This window comes from Pezoporus occidentalis, unplaced genomic scaffold (assembly GCF_034315485.1).
Source record: "Pezoporus occidentalis ecotype Australia unplaced genomic scaffold, CSIRO_AGI_Poc_V1 ctg39, whole genome shotgun sequence".
NCBI classification, from domain to species: Eukaryota; Metazoa; Chordata; class Aves; order Psittaciformes; family Psittacidae; genus Pezoporus; species Pezoporus occidentalis.
The window spans coordinates 1-15,410 of record NW_026915713.1 but is presented as its reverse complement, the minus strand read 5'-3'; the positions used below and the strand labels follow the sequence as shown (position 1 = coordinate 15,410).

Here is a 15,410-nt window from a genome sequence, read left to right as displayed (position 1 = left end):
GCAAGGAGTGACAGATGGATTCAGTTATCCTCTGTGAAACAGCATAATGCTATGACCAGTCAGTCTTCTACAGGTGTTAAATTATTTCTGCAACCCTTTATCAGTCACATAGACTTGTATCAGAGTGCATCCCCGTATCTCTTTTTCACTTGGAAGAACACTGAGAAACAAGTTGGGCCATAAATTTCAGTGAGTTGAGAGAAATATTTAAGCTTCCCAGTCAAATCAACCCTCACTAATCCTCTCCTTCTTTAGTGGAAAAGATGTACTCAAATTCCTGGCTTTACTGTAAGCATGGGAAAAAAAAAAAAAAAAAAGGAATAAATTTCACAACACGTGAAAACTCTCAAAACTGTTCCTTAAATGACATCTGAATTCCATACTGAGGAACTGGCTTTATCATGGTGTTAGGGCTGAGAATTGCAGCCATTTTAGCCTTTTCTTTTTTTTTTTCTGTTATTCTGTGGATAAGTAGCTTGAGAATGTGGAGATAATCAGACTAGTGTGTATGCACCATTCTTAGGTAGCAAACTGCCATTTGGCCATTTTCCTTAACTTCCTCCATGTGACGTAAGCAAGTTACATGGCTTACAATGGCAGTTTAATGTGTTCAGATTCTGCCACTGTCATGCTAGAATAGAAAAAGGAAAGAAGATTGGATTGTTATCACTAATATAAGCGTTTACCACATTCACTCATAATTTTTGACACTTTTTAATAAAGAAGATATACAAGTAAAACATATTAATATATTGCTGGGGACATCTATTCTCCTGCAGAACTCTCTGAAAACAAACTTAAATATCATCTTAACTTAATTCCTTTTGCCTTTTATTTTTTCCCCTCCTTCAGATGGCGTAACCCAGTTTGGGCTGACCACTAATATCCGTTTTAAAGGATGTATTCGATTTCTGAAGCTCACCAAGGGTACTGCTAAACCTCAAGAGATTAACTTCAGCAAAGCTTTGGAGCTGAAGGGTGTTCAACCGCTGTCATGCCCTGCAAACTAACTGTCATTCAGCTGATAGGGATCTGTTTATGTAAGCACCTCAGATTAAAAAAAAAAAAAAGAAAAAACCTCTCTATATACATTACATTCATAATAAAATGTCTTTATGCAATTATTTGAGTAGTGTCTGGGATATTCAAATGGCAAAATTCGCAAACCAGGCTTCTAGAGGAAAATGAAATCTAAGGAGATGAGGCAGGAGAATCCCAGAGATTATTAGCAGAGCACATATCGCTAATCTCTACTGTCATCTATTTAATTAAGTCCTTAATGTAAAATCAGCTTCCAAACTTAGACTCCACTGCCCCTGTTTGACGCTGTTAATTTGTGAGGAATTCTGAATTGAGAAGCCACCCCAGATCTTCCTTAAATAAAATTTAGAGTGCATAGTACACTAGTACATAGATAGGGAGAAAAACATAGATGAGGGAAGTTGCTTCCCATAGATGGTCTCACTAAAATACCAAATCCTTGTGATTTTCCTCAGTGCTTTGTATTTTTTAGGGGACTATGAAATCATCACTGAAATATGGATTATCTTTTCTGTGGATCATTTCAAATTGTTTAAACTCTACTTTTGCAAAGGTTGTACTTGGACATGCAGAACATCCACTGTGCAAATGTAAAAACCACCACCTACACAAAAAAAAAAAAAAAAACAGAAAAAAGATTAAGCAGTAAGGTAGCACAATCATGCAATTAAAAGAAAAGGGTTTTTTTATCATTATTTTTTCCCCACAGTGAGCCTTGAATATGCTTTTTCAGAGTTTTTGACATTACTAAAAAAGGCTAGCTGCTGCCAGAGAGCACTCCAGCAGGAGTGCTTTGTATTTTACAGAAGGGCTCTTTGGCATATGTTTCTCTAAATTGCCATGGGAAAAAACACCTTTACAGTAGAAAAGTGCATTAACGAGACAGTAATAAATATTATCAACTATATGGGGCATCTACCATTGATCAGATACACCTGAAGAGAAAACACCTAACTCCAGTTAAGCCCTGCAGTAACTGACTTCAGCAGGTATTCTAGATTTCAGTTGCAACTGGCCCTTTAATGTTAAGTGGCTGTGCAATGTTATGCACATTCAAAGTGTTAAGAATTAATAAAGCATACATTTGTCTCTGAAAAACTCTAGTTATGAGACATCTACTGTCTTACTGTGTTCTAGTGCTACTAACAAACATACAGAAAATATTATTGTGTTTCTATTTTATTCTTTTTATGTCCATAGTATTTACATACTCTAACCCTTATAATACTTCAGGATAGTTTGAACAGCTCAAGAAAAACAGGCCACACCACTTCAAATACAGTTGAATATTCCCAAAATTCTTGAAAACTATGAACAAATGAAGCCCCAAGACTTTTCTGCAAGGAGAAGTATGTTACTGGCATGAATTTCTCACAACACCTCGAACAGGCAAGCCACTTGGCCCATTAGACTCCCTGGGCATTATCTAGTTTAAAGACACATTTCCTAACCTCTAGGTTCTATTCAGCACTTTGGTTTCTTTTTTAATACCAACTTGCTTGCAAAATTGGGGTTTGTCGGGGTTTTTCTGGACTCAGAGACACAAAGGAAGTTGTCATGCTGAGAAGTAAACTGAGAGTAAAGCACCATGAGTTAATACCACACTTTGCCCTCAGAGGCAGGAAACTGCCACTGCTCTGCTCAGTGCTGCATCAGCAATGGTCTTTCACATAAAGATGGCTTTGCCTTCAAAAAAAAAATACTGGAGTTTCTGCATTAAAAAAAAAAGGAAAGAAAAAAAAGAGAAGCATTTATTTTCCTTGCTCTGCTGAATTATTTTTCCTTTGCATGGCCTTCCAGGAATGTGTGGGACAGCAAAAACAATGAAACAATGCACATTATTACATTTCTTGAACTTTTGGGTGGAAAGAATCAACCAGCTGCTGTCCTCTGCTAGTGGAAAAAAAATGAGTAGGCTGAAACAACAGCTACTTCAGCAAATAAATAGCCATGCTAAAAGGAAACACAAAAACCTGCCTAATGTGTTTTCATGCATTGGCAAGTGGATGCACCAAGTACTGTTAGTAAAGCTTTCTGCCTTTGAAGATTCAGTAAAGCATCTGGGAATGATCCCAACTCCCTATTTATTACTTTTGCCATGCAACAAATTCATAGATTGGTGGACTCCAGATAAAGACTGAAATTTCCTGAAACTAGTGGTTTGCAAACCTCAAAGCCATATGCAAACTGCTATCCATTAGCTAGCTCACTGTTGACCATGCCAGCAGCAATGTAGTATCTTTCAAATTCAAGACTGCAAACTAGTAAACATCTACAGGACACAAGTATTTAAACCCTTATTTTGATGGATTTTTTACATACAGAAGTTTTTATTGTCCTTTTTTTTTTTTCTTTTTTGTTTGCACACACATTAAATATGCTTTGCTGCTAAACTCCAAAACTGAAAATTTCACATGCAGGTGTTTTTTTAATTCTGTTTAAGATAGACCCTGTTGACTGAAGTCACTTTTAGGCACTCAGAATTAACATTCACTCTGAATGGAATAAATCCCTCTTCATCTCTAGCTTTAGGCAAACTGATGTATGAGAAAAGCTGTGCTTTTGATTTTAAATACAACTAGTTTTCTAGTTTCTTTGTAAAAAATAATTTTACCTGTTCTTTCTATCAAATCATACTTTCAGCTCTTTATAAGAGCTTATAAAGGGAAAATCATTTTGCTGGCATAATATTCCTCTTTAGAATGCACAAGAAAATGTTTAAATGCTTAAAAATCCAACTGATTTTCCTATGTTCTTTTAACATAGAAATCACCAGGAATGCCAGTTCCAGCCTTCCCTTGTTCAGCCACGAGGCTTCTGGGACATCCCAGATGCTAGCTGAGGAGTTTCTCGGTACATGCAACTGATATTTTTCACCAAGCTGTTTAGGACCAACAAGAAAAAGTGTATGCCACACCTTTCATAAGAATGCACCTACTAAAGGACTCACAAAAGATCCCTATCACCACATATACACCAGTTTTAAAACCCTTAAAAAAGACTTGCAGTTTTCAGCTGAGAAGGATTTCTATGAAAGCCTATAAAACTCATCTGAAAATACCCTATGGAATGAACGATATTATTTTCAGAGCAATTCAGTGAGATACCATAGCTAGACCACTGAATTTCTAATGTAAGATTTTTTTTTTTCTTTTTTTTATCAATTGCATTTCCTAATGACCAAACCCTAACAGTTCTTCAATCATCCACCAAGTCTTACAGCATACATATAAGCTGAAAGACTTCTGGTATAAATATGTAGCAATAAACATCAATTTCATGGGTTCATGCTTCATATATAGACACAAAACCATCCAGACCTTTCTTCAAAATATTTTTTTAAATATACTGCTGATGAGACATGCAATGGAATTGAAACAAAACCCCAAATTATTTAGTCTATATATTTCTATGCTGTCATTTACAAATAATTCCCTCAGATACCTGAAGTCCCAGATAATTCCCAACATGATAACATCTATTTCAACTCCAAAACCCAAACCTTTCCTTTTCAAGTTTAGTGGACAACATAGCATAAAGTGACAGCACTTCAGAAACTAAAGTATCTAGCTTAAGCAAAGAAAATCCTAGGGAAATATCTCCAACAGCCAGTGCTCTCATACACTTTTCATGCTCCCACTGGGACCAACATCAGAACCTTTAGACAAAATCTAACACAGTCTCACAATTTTCACTTGGCTGTGGAGTTACTTTTTTCAAAGAGAACTGCACAAAACTCTCCTAATTCTAGAGTCACCTCCTTTTCCCTTATTTTTCAAAAGGATGTCTGAGTACAAAATTAAACTGATACTTTCTGCTTGCCCTGTCTTTACCTAACAGTCTATAATAACGATAATGAAAGTAGATGTCTTGAGTTTCAAAGACTAACTTTTATGATAGTATTATGAAATACTCTGCAAAGCTTAACAATCTACTGTGACATCTCACCTTTTAATCATAATTTATTTTGACAACTGTAGTACTTCAAGTTGGCATTGAGCAAGGAAGGATGACTGGCACTTGAGGCCCTAGAGTGGCTAAATTTCCTGTGGTTTTACTTCATTATGATTCTGTACTGAAATATAGCATGAATTTGATTTAAACAGCCAAAGGCCTCACTCTTTCACCAAGTTTCATGTCAACAGAATGGCTGCCTGAGAGCGGAAGAACTGGCCACATGTACACCCTTCCTCCTGCATTGAGGGAACACAGCATGTAGACTGACAGAAGCTTCTACATCCCTCGGGGGCATAAATAGGTAGAATAAATCAGGTCGCTTTCCTTCACAACTCTGAATGATTTGAAGTTGAAGTGCTTCTTAAGCACTGAGATGCCTGGAGGTGTAGACAGGCCTAAGACAGCATAGACTGACACCTCTACAGTTCGCACCACTTTCCCTCACTTGAAGATTCAGGAAAGATGCAAATACTACGAGTTATTCTAGTATTTCTTATTTAGCACCTGCTCAAGCAACACCTCTATTTCATTCCTCTTTTAAAAATCCTATTTTTATGTTAAATTTGCTTGAGGGAAAGTCATTGCTCCTCTTAGTTTTCTTCGTGTCTTTTTCTTTCTCTGCCTTGTGGACAAGTATATCCTACAACTAGGGGGGAGGGGAGGCTTAAAAGAAATATTGCTGCTTGGAAACAAATGATGTGATGTCAATCCGTTATGATAAACCAGTCAGACTACAGGCTTTCCTTAAAATGACCAGAGGAAACAACAGGCTTTCATTCACCGTATCTGCAAATGTCACTTCTAGAGCTCTTCTGGCTCCTAATGCCCCAGAATCCAAATTATAAACTTGGTCCATCAACTGAGACAGCAGGGCTGCATGCCCAGACTATGCCAGCAACCAACAAGCAGCAAACTTTGTTCACTCCAGAAGCTGCAGACAGTCCAACTACCACCCTGGATGTTTTATTTCATGTCATTGGTAAAGCCTTTCTTCCCAATTGCACTTGGTAGTTTGCTGCAATTCACTGTGGCAGCCAGTGTCATTACTCTTGACTAAATAGAGCAGAACCTCAGTTTAGGGAAAAGCTTCCAGATATAGCTAACATCAAACATTACTACCTAGTTTCTTTCCCACCAAAAAAAAAAAAAAGAAAAAAAAAAAAGCCATCTCCCTAGTAAACCTGAGATGAAAGCACCACTTTGTCACAGAGCTGCAGCATTTGAAGAAATTAGCCTTGCATATGTATGAACCTAGTTCATCCTCTCCTATTTGCTGAATGATGGCCTAGGCAGTAATTCCCTATCTATGTTTGTGCACAAGGCTTCTCTGGTGTTAATGCCTTTCCTTAACAGGCATCAATACTCCGTGCCCATACTTGGCAAATGTCCTGGTGTGGGAAAGACCAAGGAGCAGTGGAAGAAGAGCTGGGCAGTTTAGCAAAGGAACAAGAGTTGGGTAGTTTACATACTTGCAAAGATATTTCAACTCATCCTTCTTATATCTAGCAATTCCAGCTTCAGAGAGATTTCTCGTTCCTGAGCCAGTTCAAGACAGCAGACATAACAGCAATTCAGTTCTGTAGCTGGCCAAATGCATGCACACTTCAAGATAAGGGCAATTTTACAGTTCTCCTTCATTTATCAAAACTGACAGGTACTGTGCATTATGATTTTCTTGTAACGGTTTGACTGTAAATTTACCCTCAGCAAGATCCTTTTATGTGCATTCAAACTAATTTACCTCTCACTGATCAAGTCCTAACTTGTAATTTGCTTAAATGCAGAGCCTAAATTGACTAAATCAAATGCATTTGCGCAAACTCAATAAACAGAACCATTATCCCTGAAATAAGCAAGTCTCCTAAGAGCATCAAATGCTTCCTTACAGAGGAAAGGTTGGCTCAGGCATCAACCACCACTCCAGCTAATGACTGTGTTTCTCCCTCTATTTCATTAGCCAGTCTGAAGACTCGAATTTTTTTTCCTCTCTAAATGGAAGGGCAAGAAGCAGACATAACTTTATCAAGTACTGCAATCAAAGCAACTAAAGCTCATTTTCCAGTGTAATGAAAAGGAACCAGTAGAGAAAGATACATTTAAATATCCCTGTTAATGCATGCATTAGCTAAGCCATAGCCATGCTTAAAGATCTCAACCGCCTAGCACGCTGTATTCATTTGCAGAGAAGGTCATAAAATTATTGGAGCACTGTGTCAGTACATTTTTTTATAGGAGTGCAAATACGGTTGAGTCATACTAATCTGTCTCCAACTTTGTGCTTAGAAAGGAGCATTGATTTGCAATTGCAAACTAACCATTTAAAAACTAAGGCATAGCCATCAGTCAAAAATGCATTCAGCTTAATGAAGGATGCCCAAACCAGAATCAACCTGGAAGGGGTGGAAGAATCTTTATCAACTGCACCCCAACCTACACCAAGTATTTCACTAGTGTAAATTCAGTTCACTTGTTTTGTAATTCAAACTTAATGGCGGCAATAACAATGGAAGCCACAACCTAGTACTTTACACCATCTTAAGAAAACCTGTGTTGGATTAAAAGTATTTAAAGCTTCATGCTTATTGAACATAGTATCTGAATGGCATGTGGTACACCACATATACACATACCAAGAGTTCTTCTAATATGGAGAATTATTACTGCAGGGCAGTACTGCTACACTAAGTATGTTCAGTTGAAGTTACTACCATGGATACACCTTCAAGCTGTGATGCAAAGTTCATTCTGAGTTAAAAGTTCAAATTTCAAGTATCTAGTTACCATAAAAAAAAAAGTATTACCAAAATTAATACGACAATACAAGCACTTTTTGCTGATATGTGTAAAATAAATACATAACAAGAACTGAATGTCTTAAACTAGCAGATTATTTTGGGGAACTGCCAAGTTTTTAACACAAACTATTAATCAAATGTGGCATATACGAAATATTTACCTTTAATATGCTTCAGGAATATTAACTCATCCATTTTTCTGTTAATAATCCAAAGTCATAATTTAAGATTATTATAAACAGCATGCTTATGGCAAACCCATAAAACTCACGAAATTAAGTTAGCCAAAGCAATAACTACACCATTCTATCTGATTTTCCTTTGAAACTTCAGTTCCCTGCATGCTAATTTCCATCAAAAATGAGTAAGAGTCTGTTGTGGTTTCCAACCTAACATGTCAAAGAACTATGTACAGATCTACCCAGGACAGATTTTCCTCAGACATGCCTGAGTAGCTCTGGTGCAGCTTCACACAGATTGGCCATGAACAGCAACAACAATAATAAAAGAAAGGTGTCTTGTGATAGAAAAATGATTCTGTAGTGCATGAGGTCTTGACTCTCCCCAGTACAGGTGAGAACAACATGAAGGATCTAGGAATTGCTACTGCTTTGCAATGACTATTAGGTTTTTTTTATATTTATGTTAAGGATTAATGGTGGTTACAGTGGTTGATGCTAAACGTGGGGAATTACGGACTTGTAGGAGGACTGCCAGCTGAGAATATGGTATAGCACACTCTTTGCAACAACATCAGCAACCCAGCTCACATTCTTTCTTGGTAGTTGAAAAAGTTGCCAAAAGGCAACATTTCTCATAAAGATTTGTGAATGTGGCCAATGTTTTGTGTGACAGGTCCTCACTCAACAACTGAGAATAAAAAGGGTGAAAGGGACACTGAAAAGGCAGTCAAGCGAGGCAACAGGAGCTAAGGCTAGAGGCAACACTGAGTGAAAACAGAGACAACAGAGGGAAGGCATTTCTTCAAAGAGCAGCCACTAACAGAATTCTGTCTGCTGGACTGAAATTGTAGGTATCTAAACCCCTAAAATTAGGACCTTTGAACACACTTTCTCATTAATTTGCATGCCTTCCCTGCCTAAAAATGTCATGTATATACAGGTGCAACAGCTCAGGCTACTCAGCAAGGTTCTTCCCTAGTAAACAAGGGAGAACATGATTTCCAAAGATGCAAATAAAATTAAGTTCCTGGATCTGGGTCCTGATACTATTTTTTTAAGACTTTTTAGAAAATGTACTACTTTTCTATACTGAGCATTCCCCCTACTTTTGTCTTAATATAGAAATCATAGTTCAGTAAGTAATATACTAGAATATACCCACTGGAATAGGTCCAGGATTAATCACATCTTTCACAGCCCCCAGTCTAAAACACTTTCAATTTTGGGCTTATTCCAGTTACAGTTAGGATAGCTTAGGCACTAAGGCAAATTCATGCATTAATTTTCTGTATCCTGAGGAAATAAGTGATGTAAAGAACCAGCAAAGCCATAAAGAAAGCCACAGCGGTGTTACTGCTTTAATTCCAGTGCAGGCAGAGCCTTATCAAAATGCATCAGCAGTTGTTCCATCCTTTTTGGAAAACCAATTACCATGCTCAGAAGTCTTCTTGTCTAAAATCAACTCACCTGGAGCACAAGGGGTGCCATAGATTTAGAAAGCAAAAATGAGCTGTAGTTGTCAAATCACTTTTCTTTTCTCCTCAAGAGTACATTCCACTGGCATTGCCTTGCCTATTAGATGCTAAAGAAAATACTGTGTGATCTACGACTACATCGTGAAGCTGAGAATTGCTAACAGTGCATATGGTATAACCATGATGCATCTATCACATAGGATAAGACCCTGGTACATATTCAAAAATCAGAATCTCATTGAAGAGATGATATAGCTAGAGATTTGTAGGGGGTTGTTAATACAGGAGGGATGCTGTGCACCATTTCTTCCTTCTTGACCTCTACCAATACTGTAATTAGCACACTGTCATCAGCTGCACAGGATCTTTAAGCACACGGACATCTCATCACAATCTAAGCTTAAATTACATAAAAATTAAATACAATCTCACATTCTTCTCTCTGACTGTGCGAAGACAGCTGCCAACCAAGTGTCTCTAAAGGAGGCCTCCATACACTGCGAATCCCCCTCCACAAGTTAAAAAACAATGCAAATTAAATCCAGTTTGACCCCTCCCTTTCCCCATGCTCCTTCCATCAAAACCAGACATCCTCATCAACAGAAATGAACAGGAACTCATTTATTAAAGGTGTATGTTCTTAATTTTTCACAGTAGTTGGACATACACATATTGTCAGCCTGTCTCTTGCTGATCTGCTTATAGTTAGTGCTGTTTCAGACTAATAAACCGAATAAATCTACATCACTCTCTCCCATGCTTTGAAGCCCATTTAATGTGACTAGAGAGACAAGGGCATGGAAAAGTCAACCATTGCAGCAATATAACTGAAATCATTCTCTTCATGGGTAATGAGCAATTGCATTAAAGAACTGGTGGGGTTTTTTTTTTCTAGTTGGCTTTTTTCCCCTGCAAGGGAGACAACATCATGTTATGTTGTCTCCAGACCCAATTTGAACAAGCTGATGAAGAACTGCTGTCCCTCCAAGGCAACAATGTAATTACAGGAAACACTGTAGAGTCAGAAGAGGTAAATATATTTGAGGTAATTCACTGTGAGCAAGACTCTAGTCAGTAGCAACCATTTTATTACTGCATTTCTAAATTGCCTTCTTGCAGTTCACTATCAGACACCCTATTCAATCCCTCTGTTTTGTTCTAAAAGCTTATTTAAAGTAATGCCAGCTGACAAAGGCATAATTATTGCATGTACAACACATGTTAAGCTTGTCACGGTGCTTCTTTCTCAGGAAGCATAAGAAGCTGGATTAGGACCTAAGTGTGCAGCTAGGCCGTGTGTGGGGGAACATCTTGCCCACCTGCAATAAATGCAGTCTGTTTTCTTCCTCCCCTGCATCTGTTGCTAGACTTTTTATTCTCCCCTTCTTAACTATTAAAAAAGCAAAGTCAATCATCGTTCAGCCCTTTCACGCTGCCAGGATGGAACATTAACAACTTCCCTGGGCAACCCATTCCAGTGCTTCACAACAACTACAGTAAAGAACTTCCTTTTCATAAACTGGAGCACGGGAGTTGCTCCAGTCCCCTGATCATCCTCGTGGCCCTCCTCTGGACTTGTTCCAACAGTTCCATGTCCTTCTTCCATTGAGGACACCACAACTGTACACAATACTTCAAGTGAGGTCTCACGAGAGCAGAGTAGAGGGGAAGGATCATCTCCTTCGACCTGCTGATCACGCTCCTTTTGGTGCAGCCCAGGGTATGGTTGGCTTTCTGGGCTGCAAGCGCACACGCAGCTCAGACTTGTGCACATTCAGGTTCTTAAGATGATCTCGAACCAGATCCTCTCCTGCAGTGGGCCCAAGGTCTTCATTCTCACAATCCCTGCATCTGCCTTCCAAGACTTGGGTGGTGTGCTCAGAGCATCTGCCAGTGAAGACTGAGGTAAAGAAGTCATTAAGAACCTCAGCCTTCTCCAAATCCAGAGTAGCCAGTTCTCCTGATAGCTTCTGGAGAGGGCCCACATTGTCCCTAGTCTGTCTTTTATTTGCAGTGTACCTAAATGCCACAGAAATGGACTCAGAGATCAATGTGATCAGACAAAAGCCCTTTATTACAAAGCATCTATCCTTTTTATACTATTATCTACATCTGCTTACAATAACTTGGTGTATTATGATTGGATATATATTCTTGTAGCACACAGCAACTAATATACAATTGGTCAAATAAGAGCATGGGAACCTAACCTTTAAAACTTGCCAACAGTTCACTATTTTGTATCTTAGCACATTCCAGTTTCTTCTTACCTTGCTTGCAACCATTACTCTTGCTTCCTTACCCACATCCTCCTTCATCCTTGGTTCATGTTGAACTCCACGTAGGCACTTGCTGACTTGGGAATGTGGCCATTCTTTGCTAAAAAACCATCCACACCTACAGAATCCCTCCCTGTTATCTTTCACATCCCTAGCCAAGTTTAATTCTAACTGGGCCTTAGCTTTCCTAACCTGGTCCCTAGCTTCCCAGACAACATCCCTATATTCTTTCCAGGCCACCTGTCCTTCCTTCCACCATTTATAAGCTGGTTTTTTTCCCTCTAAACTTCCTTAGCAGCTACTTAAACATCCAAGAGGTCTCCTGGCCCTCCTGCTGCACTTCCTTCTAGTCAGGATGCAACACTCCTGAGTTTGGAGCAGGTGATCCTTGAATATCAACCAACAGTCTTGAGCCCCCCTGCCCCCTAGGGCTTTATCACATGGAACCTTAATAAACAGGTTCCTGAAGAGACCAAAGTCTGCTCTCTTGAAGTCTAGAGCAGTGAGTTTGCTGCACGCTCTTCTCACTGTCCTGAGGATCTTGAACTCGACCATCTCATGATCGCTGCAAGGCTACTCTGGAGCATCACATTTCCAACCATTCCCTCCCTGTTGGTGAGTACGAGGTCAAGCATGGCACTTCTCCTTGTCGGCTCCTCTATTACTTGCAGAAGGAAGTTGTCTTCCACACAATCGAGGAACCTTCTTGACTGCTTGTGCCAGACTGTACCCTCCCTCCAACAGATATCAGGGTGGTTCAAGTCCCACATAAGAACAAGGGCCTGCAAGTGTGAGGCCATTGGTATCTGTCTATAGAGTACTTCATCCACAGAGTCTTCTTGATCAGGCAGTCTGTAACAGATCCCCACAGTAATGTCCCCCATCACTGTTCTCCCTTGATCCCTGACCCCCAAACTCTCTGTTGACTGCTCACCTGTCCCCAGAGTTCCATACTCTGCAGCCTACCCCTAACATAAAGGGCAACTCCCCCTCCCCATCTGCCAGGCCTGTCTTTCCTAAGGAGCCTGTAACCTTCCATTCCAACACTCCAGTCATAGGAGCCATCCCACCATGTTTCTGTGATACCTATTATATCCCCATAGACATGCACACATCTCTAACTCCTCTTCTTTATTCCCCATACTATGGGCATTTGTATAGAGGCATCTGAGCCAAGCTCCAAATGAAGCCAGTTCATTGGCTGGCGTGGCTGAAATATCCTTACATTGTTTTGAGCATTTATTATAGGTGCTGGTAACTGACTGGGAGTGTTGGGATAGAATGATGCCCCCCTTCCACAATACATCATGTTTTAAGCTTTCTTGACCAGCCTGGCAAGTCTCCTATCAAAACCAATCTTCCCCTTCGCTGTCAGACCAGCTCTACCAGCCTCCAGTAGGCCTGGCCTTCCAATCGAGTCCCATGCTCTAAATACTCAAACCCCTGACTATGGCACCACTGTTCTAACCATTTATTAACCTGCCAAATCCACCTAGCCTTTTTAAGGTCCTCCCCTTTATCCTGGAGAATTGACAAAAAGACTATCTGAGCTCCACAGCCCCTAACCACCTCTCCCAGGGCTCTGTAGTCCTTCTTAACATTCCTCGGGCTATCGCTATCACTAGCACCCACATGGATCACTAGAAGTGGGTAACAGTCAGCAGGACTTACTGGACAAGGCAGCCTCTCTGCAACCTCCTTGATCCAAGCCCCTGGTAGGCAACACACCTCCGATGAGAGTGGGTCAGGCTGACAGATAGGTGGCTCTGTGCCTTTCAAAGTAGTCCCCTACTACTGTGACCCACTGCTTTTTCCTGGCAGCACCAGTAGTGATCTTCTTTATCAGTGCATCAGCCGGTTGCTCATGGTGCGAGGTGTGTGTTTCCTCATTAGCTTCCTGGAGAACTGTGAAGCGGTTCTGGGTAGGGACATCAGATTTAGGAGGAAGCCCCTTGCTTTTAACTGTCCTCTTCCTCCATTTTTTGTTGTTTTATTTTGTTACTAGTTCCCTGATTCCTGAGTTAAAGGCCTCCCCCTTTCCTGCATGAGCTACAATGGACACTTTCTCCTGCAGCAGGGGGATGAGCTGCAGGACACTGAGTAGCTGAAAAATGTCAGGGAAGTTGAGAGGGAGCTGGGCTGCTTGTTCCAGGCCCTCGCTGTGCAGGGGCCACATGCATCCACCACAGCACATACAGAAAAGAAGGAGGGCATGAACCCAGGAAGGTGCGAGCCAGTAATAAATAAATAAAAAAAAAATAACAGAAAAGAAAAAAAAAAGGAGGAAGAAGTGATTGTCCTGCTGAGAAAAGGAGACTGAGGGGTGAACCTCATTGCTCTCTACAGCTCTTCCCAAGGAGGGGAAATGGAAAGGGAGGTGCTGATCTCTTCTCACTGGGATCCATTGATAGGATGTGTGGGAATGGTTCAGAGCAGCACAAGGGGAGGTTTAGAATAGACATTAGGAAGCATTTCTTTACGTAGAGGGTGGCCAAAAACTGGAACAGGCTTGCTAGTGAGGTGACCGTATGCCAGTCAGTGTTTCAGAGGAATTTGGACAACACCCTTAATAACATGCTTTAACTTTTGGCCAGCCCTAAAGTGGTCAAGCAGTTGAACTTGATGATCTTTGTAGGTCTCTTCCAACTTCCAGTTTTTTCTCCCTATTTCCTTCTTTCCCTAACAGTACATGCTGAGGAAATACTGGATGGCGTTTCTTCCCAGCCCTGCACTAGCAGAAGAGGTTGAATAGGTATCCTGTCCCATCACAGGCATTGGCTCTATCACTTTATGGGAAAGAGGCCTGTGCCTTCTGATGGTGGTGAGACATGTCAATTGTCTCAGGATCATTCGATCAAGCCCTCAGCCTGAAGCAGGACGTGCTCCTGAGCTAAATGGTTTCAAATCTTGTTTATGTGGGCAATACCTGCTCATTTACTTGTGATTTCCACCCACTCCAAACCCCATCCTTTCCCAAATACTGGTTTTTAAAAATGACGAAGTTGTTTCTTTTGGAGAAGCAAAACACACCTGAGAACAACACTCCATCAGGAGTCCATCTGGCCTAATGCTCTCTCTCCAGTGGCACCTTGTACATGTCTAAAGGAGAGTATATGAGGACTGCAGGTCTGCTTCTGTCAAGGTCCAGAGGGTGGTCATAGGCCTCAATGCCCAGGACCGGAATCCCTTGGGACCTGCGCTGCAGATAGCCCCTCAGACCTGCATCAGAGCTTGTCATACAGAACTATATGCGTAACATATCATAGCTGTTCTGTTCTGTTCCTTTCTGTTCCATTCCATTCCATTCCCTGCACTCACAATGAGTTGTATAATGATGAGAACATTATTTACCTGAAATGCCACGGGGTTTTCAGCACCAAAAACACTTTCAAAGACACAAATCAGAAAGGTTACAGGTGGAAAGAGTATTTTATTTATTTAGGAATAAAAATAAAGAAAATAATATAAATAAAATATAGAGTAAAATCAATTTATTTATGAATAAAATAATAAAATAATGAATAAATAAAATTAAAGTAAATTTATTTATAATCAAAGTTATTTATCTTAGGTTAGGTTAGCTTAGCTTAGTTAATCTTAGTCTAGTTTAGTTTCGGTTATATTTTCTTTTTCTAAATCTTTCAGAGTGGTGCCGTGGTAGTGCAAGAGCAGTGCAAGAAC

The 15,410-nt window shown here is 40.1% G+C and overlaps 1 protein-coding gene across 6 annotated transcripts in view; it reads left to right on the top strand.

The window, feature by feature from the left end:
• The window catches only part of LAMA2 (laminin subunit alpha 2), a 370,092-nt gene extending 368,968 nt beyond the window's left edge, over positions 1–1,124 (top strand). For all 6 annotated transcript variants that reach the window (XM_062632338.1, XM_062632337.1, XM_062632336.1 and 3 more), the window contains one exon: positions 853–1,124. In XM_062632338.1, the coding sequence (XP_062488322.1) occupies positions 853–1,010 (158 nt within the window). In that variant the 3' untranslated portion in view covers positions 1,011–1,124. The remainder of the gene's footprint in view (positions 1–852) is intronic.
• Positions 1,125–15,410: the final 14,286 nt, after the last annotated feature.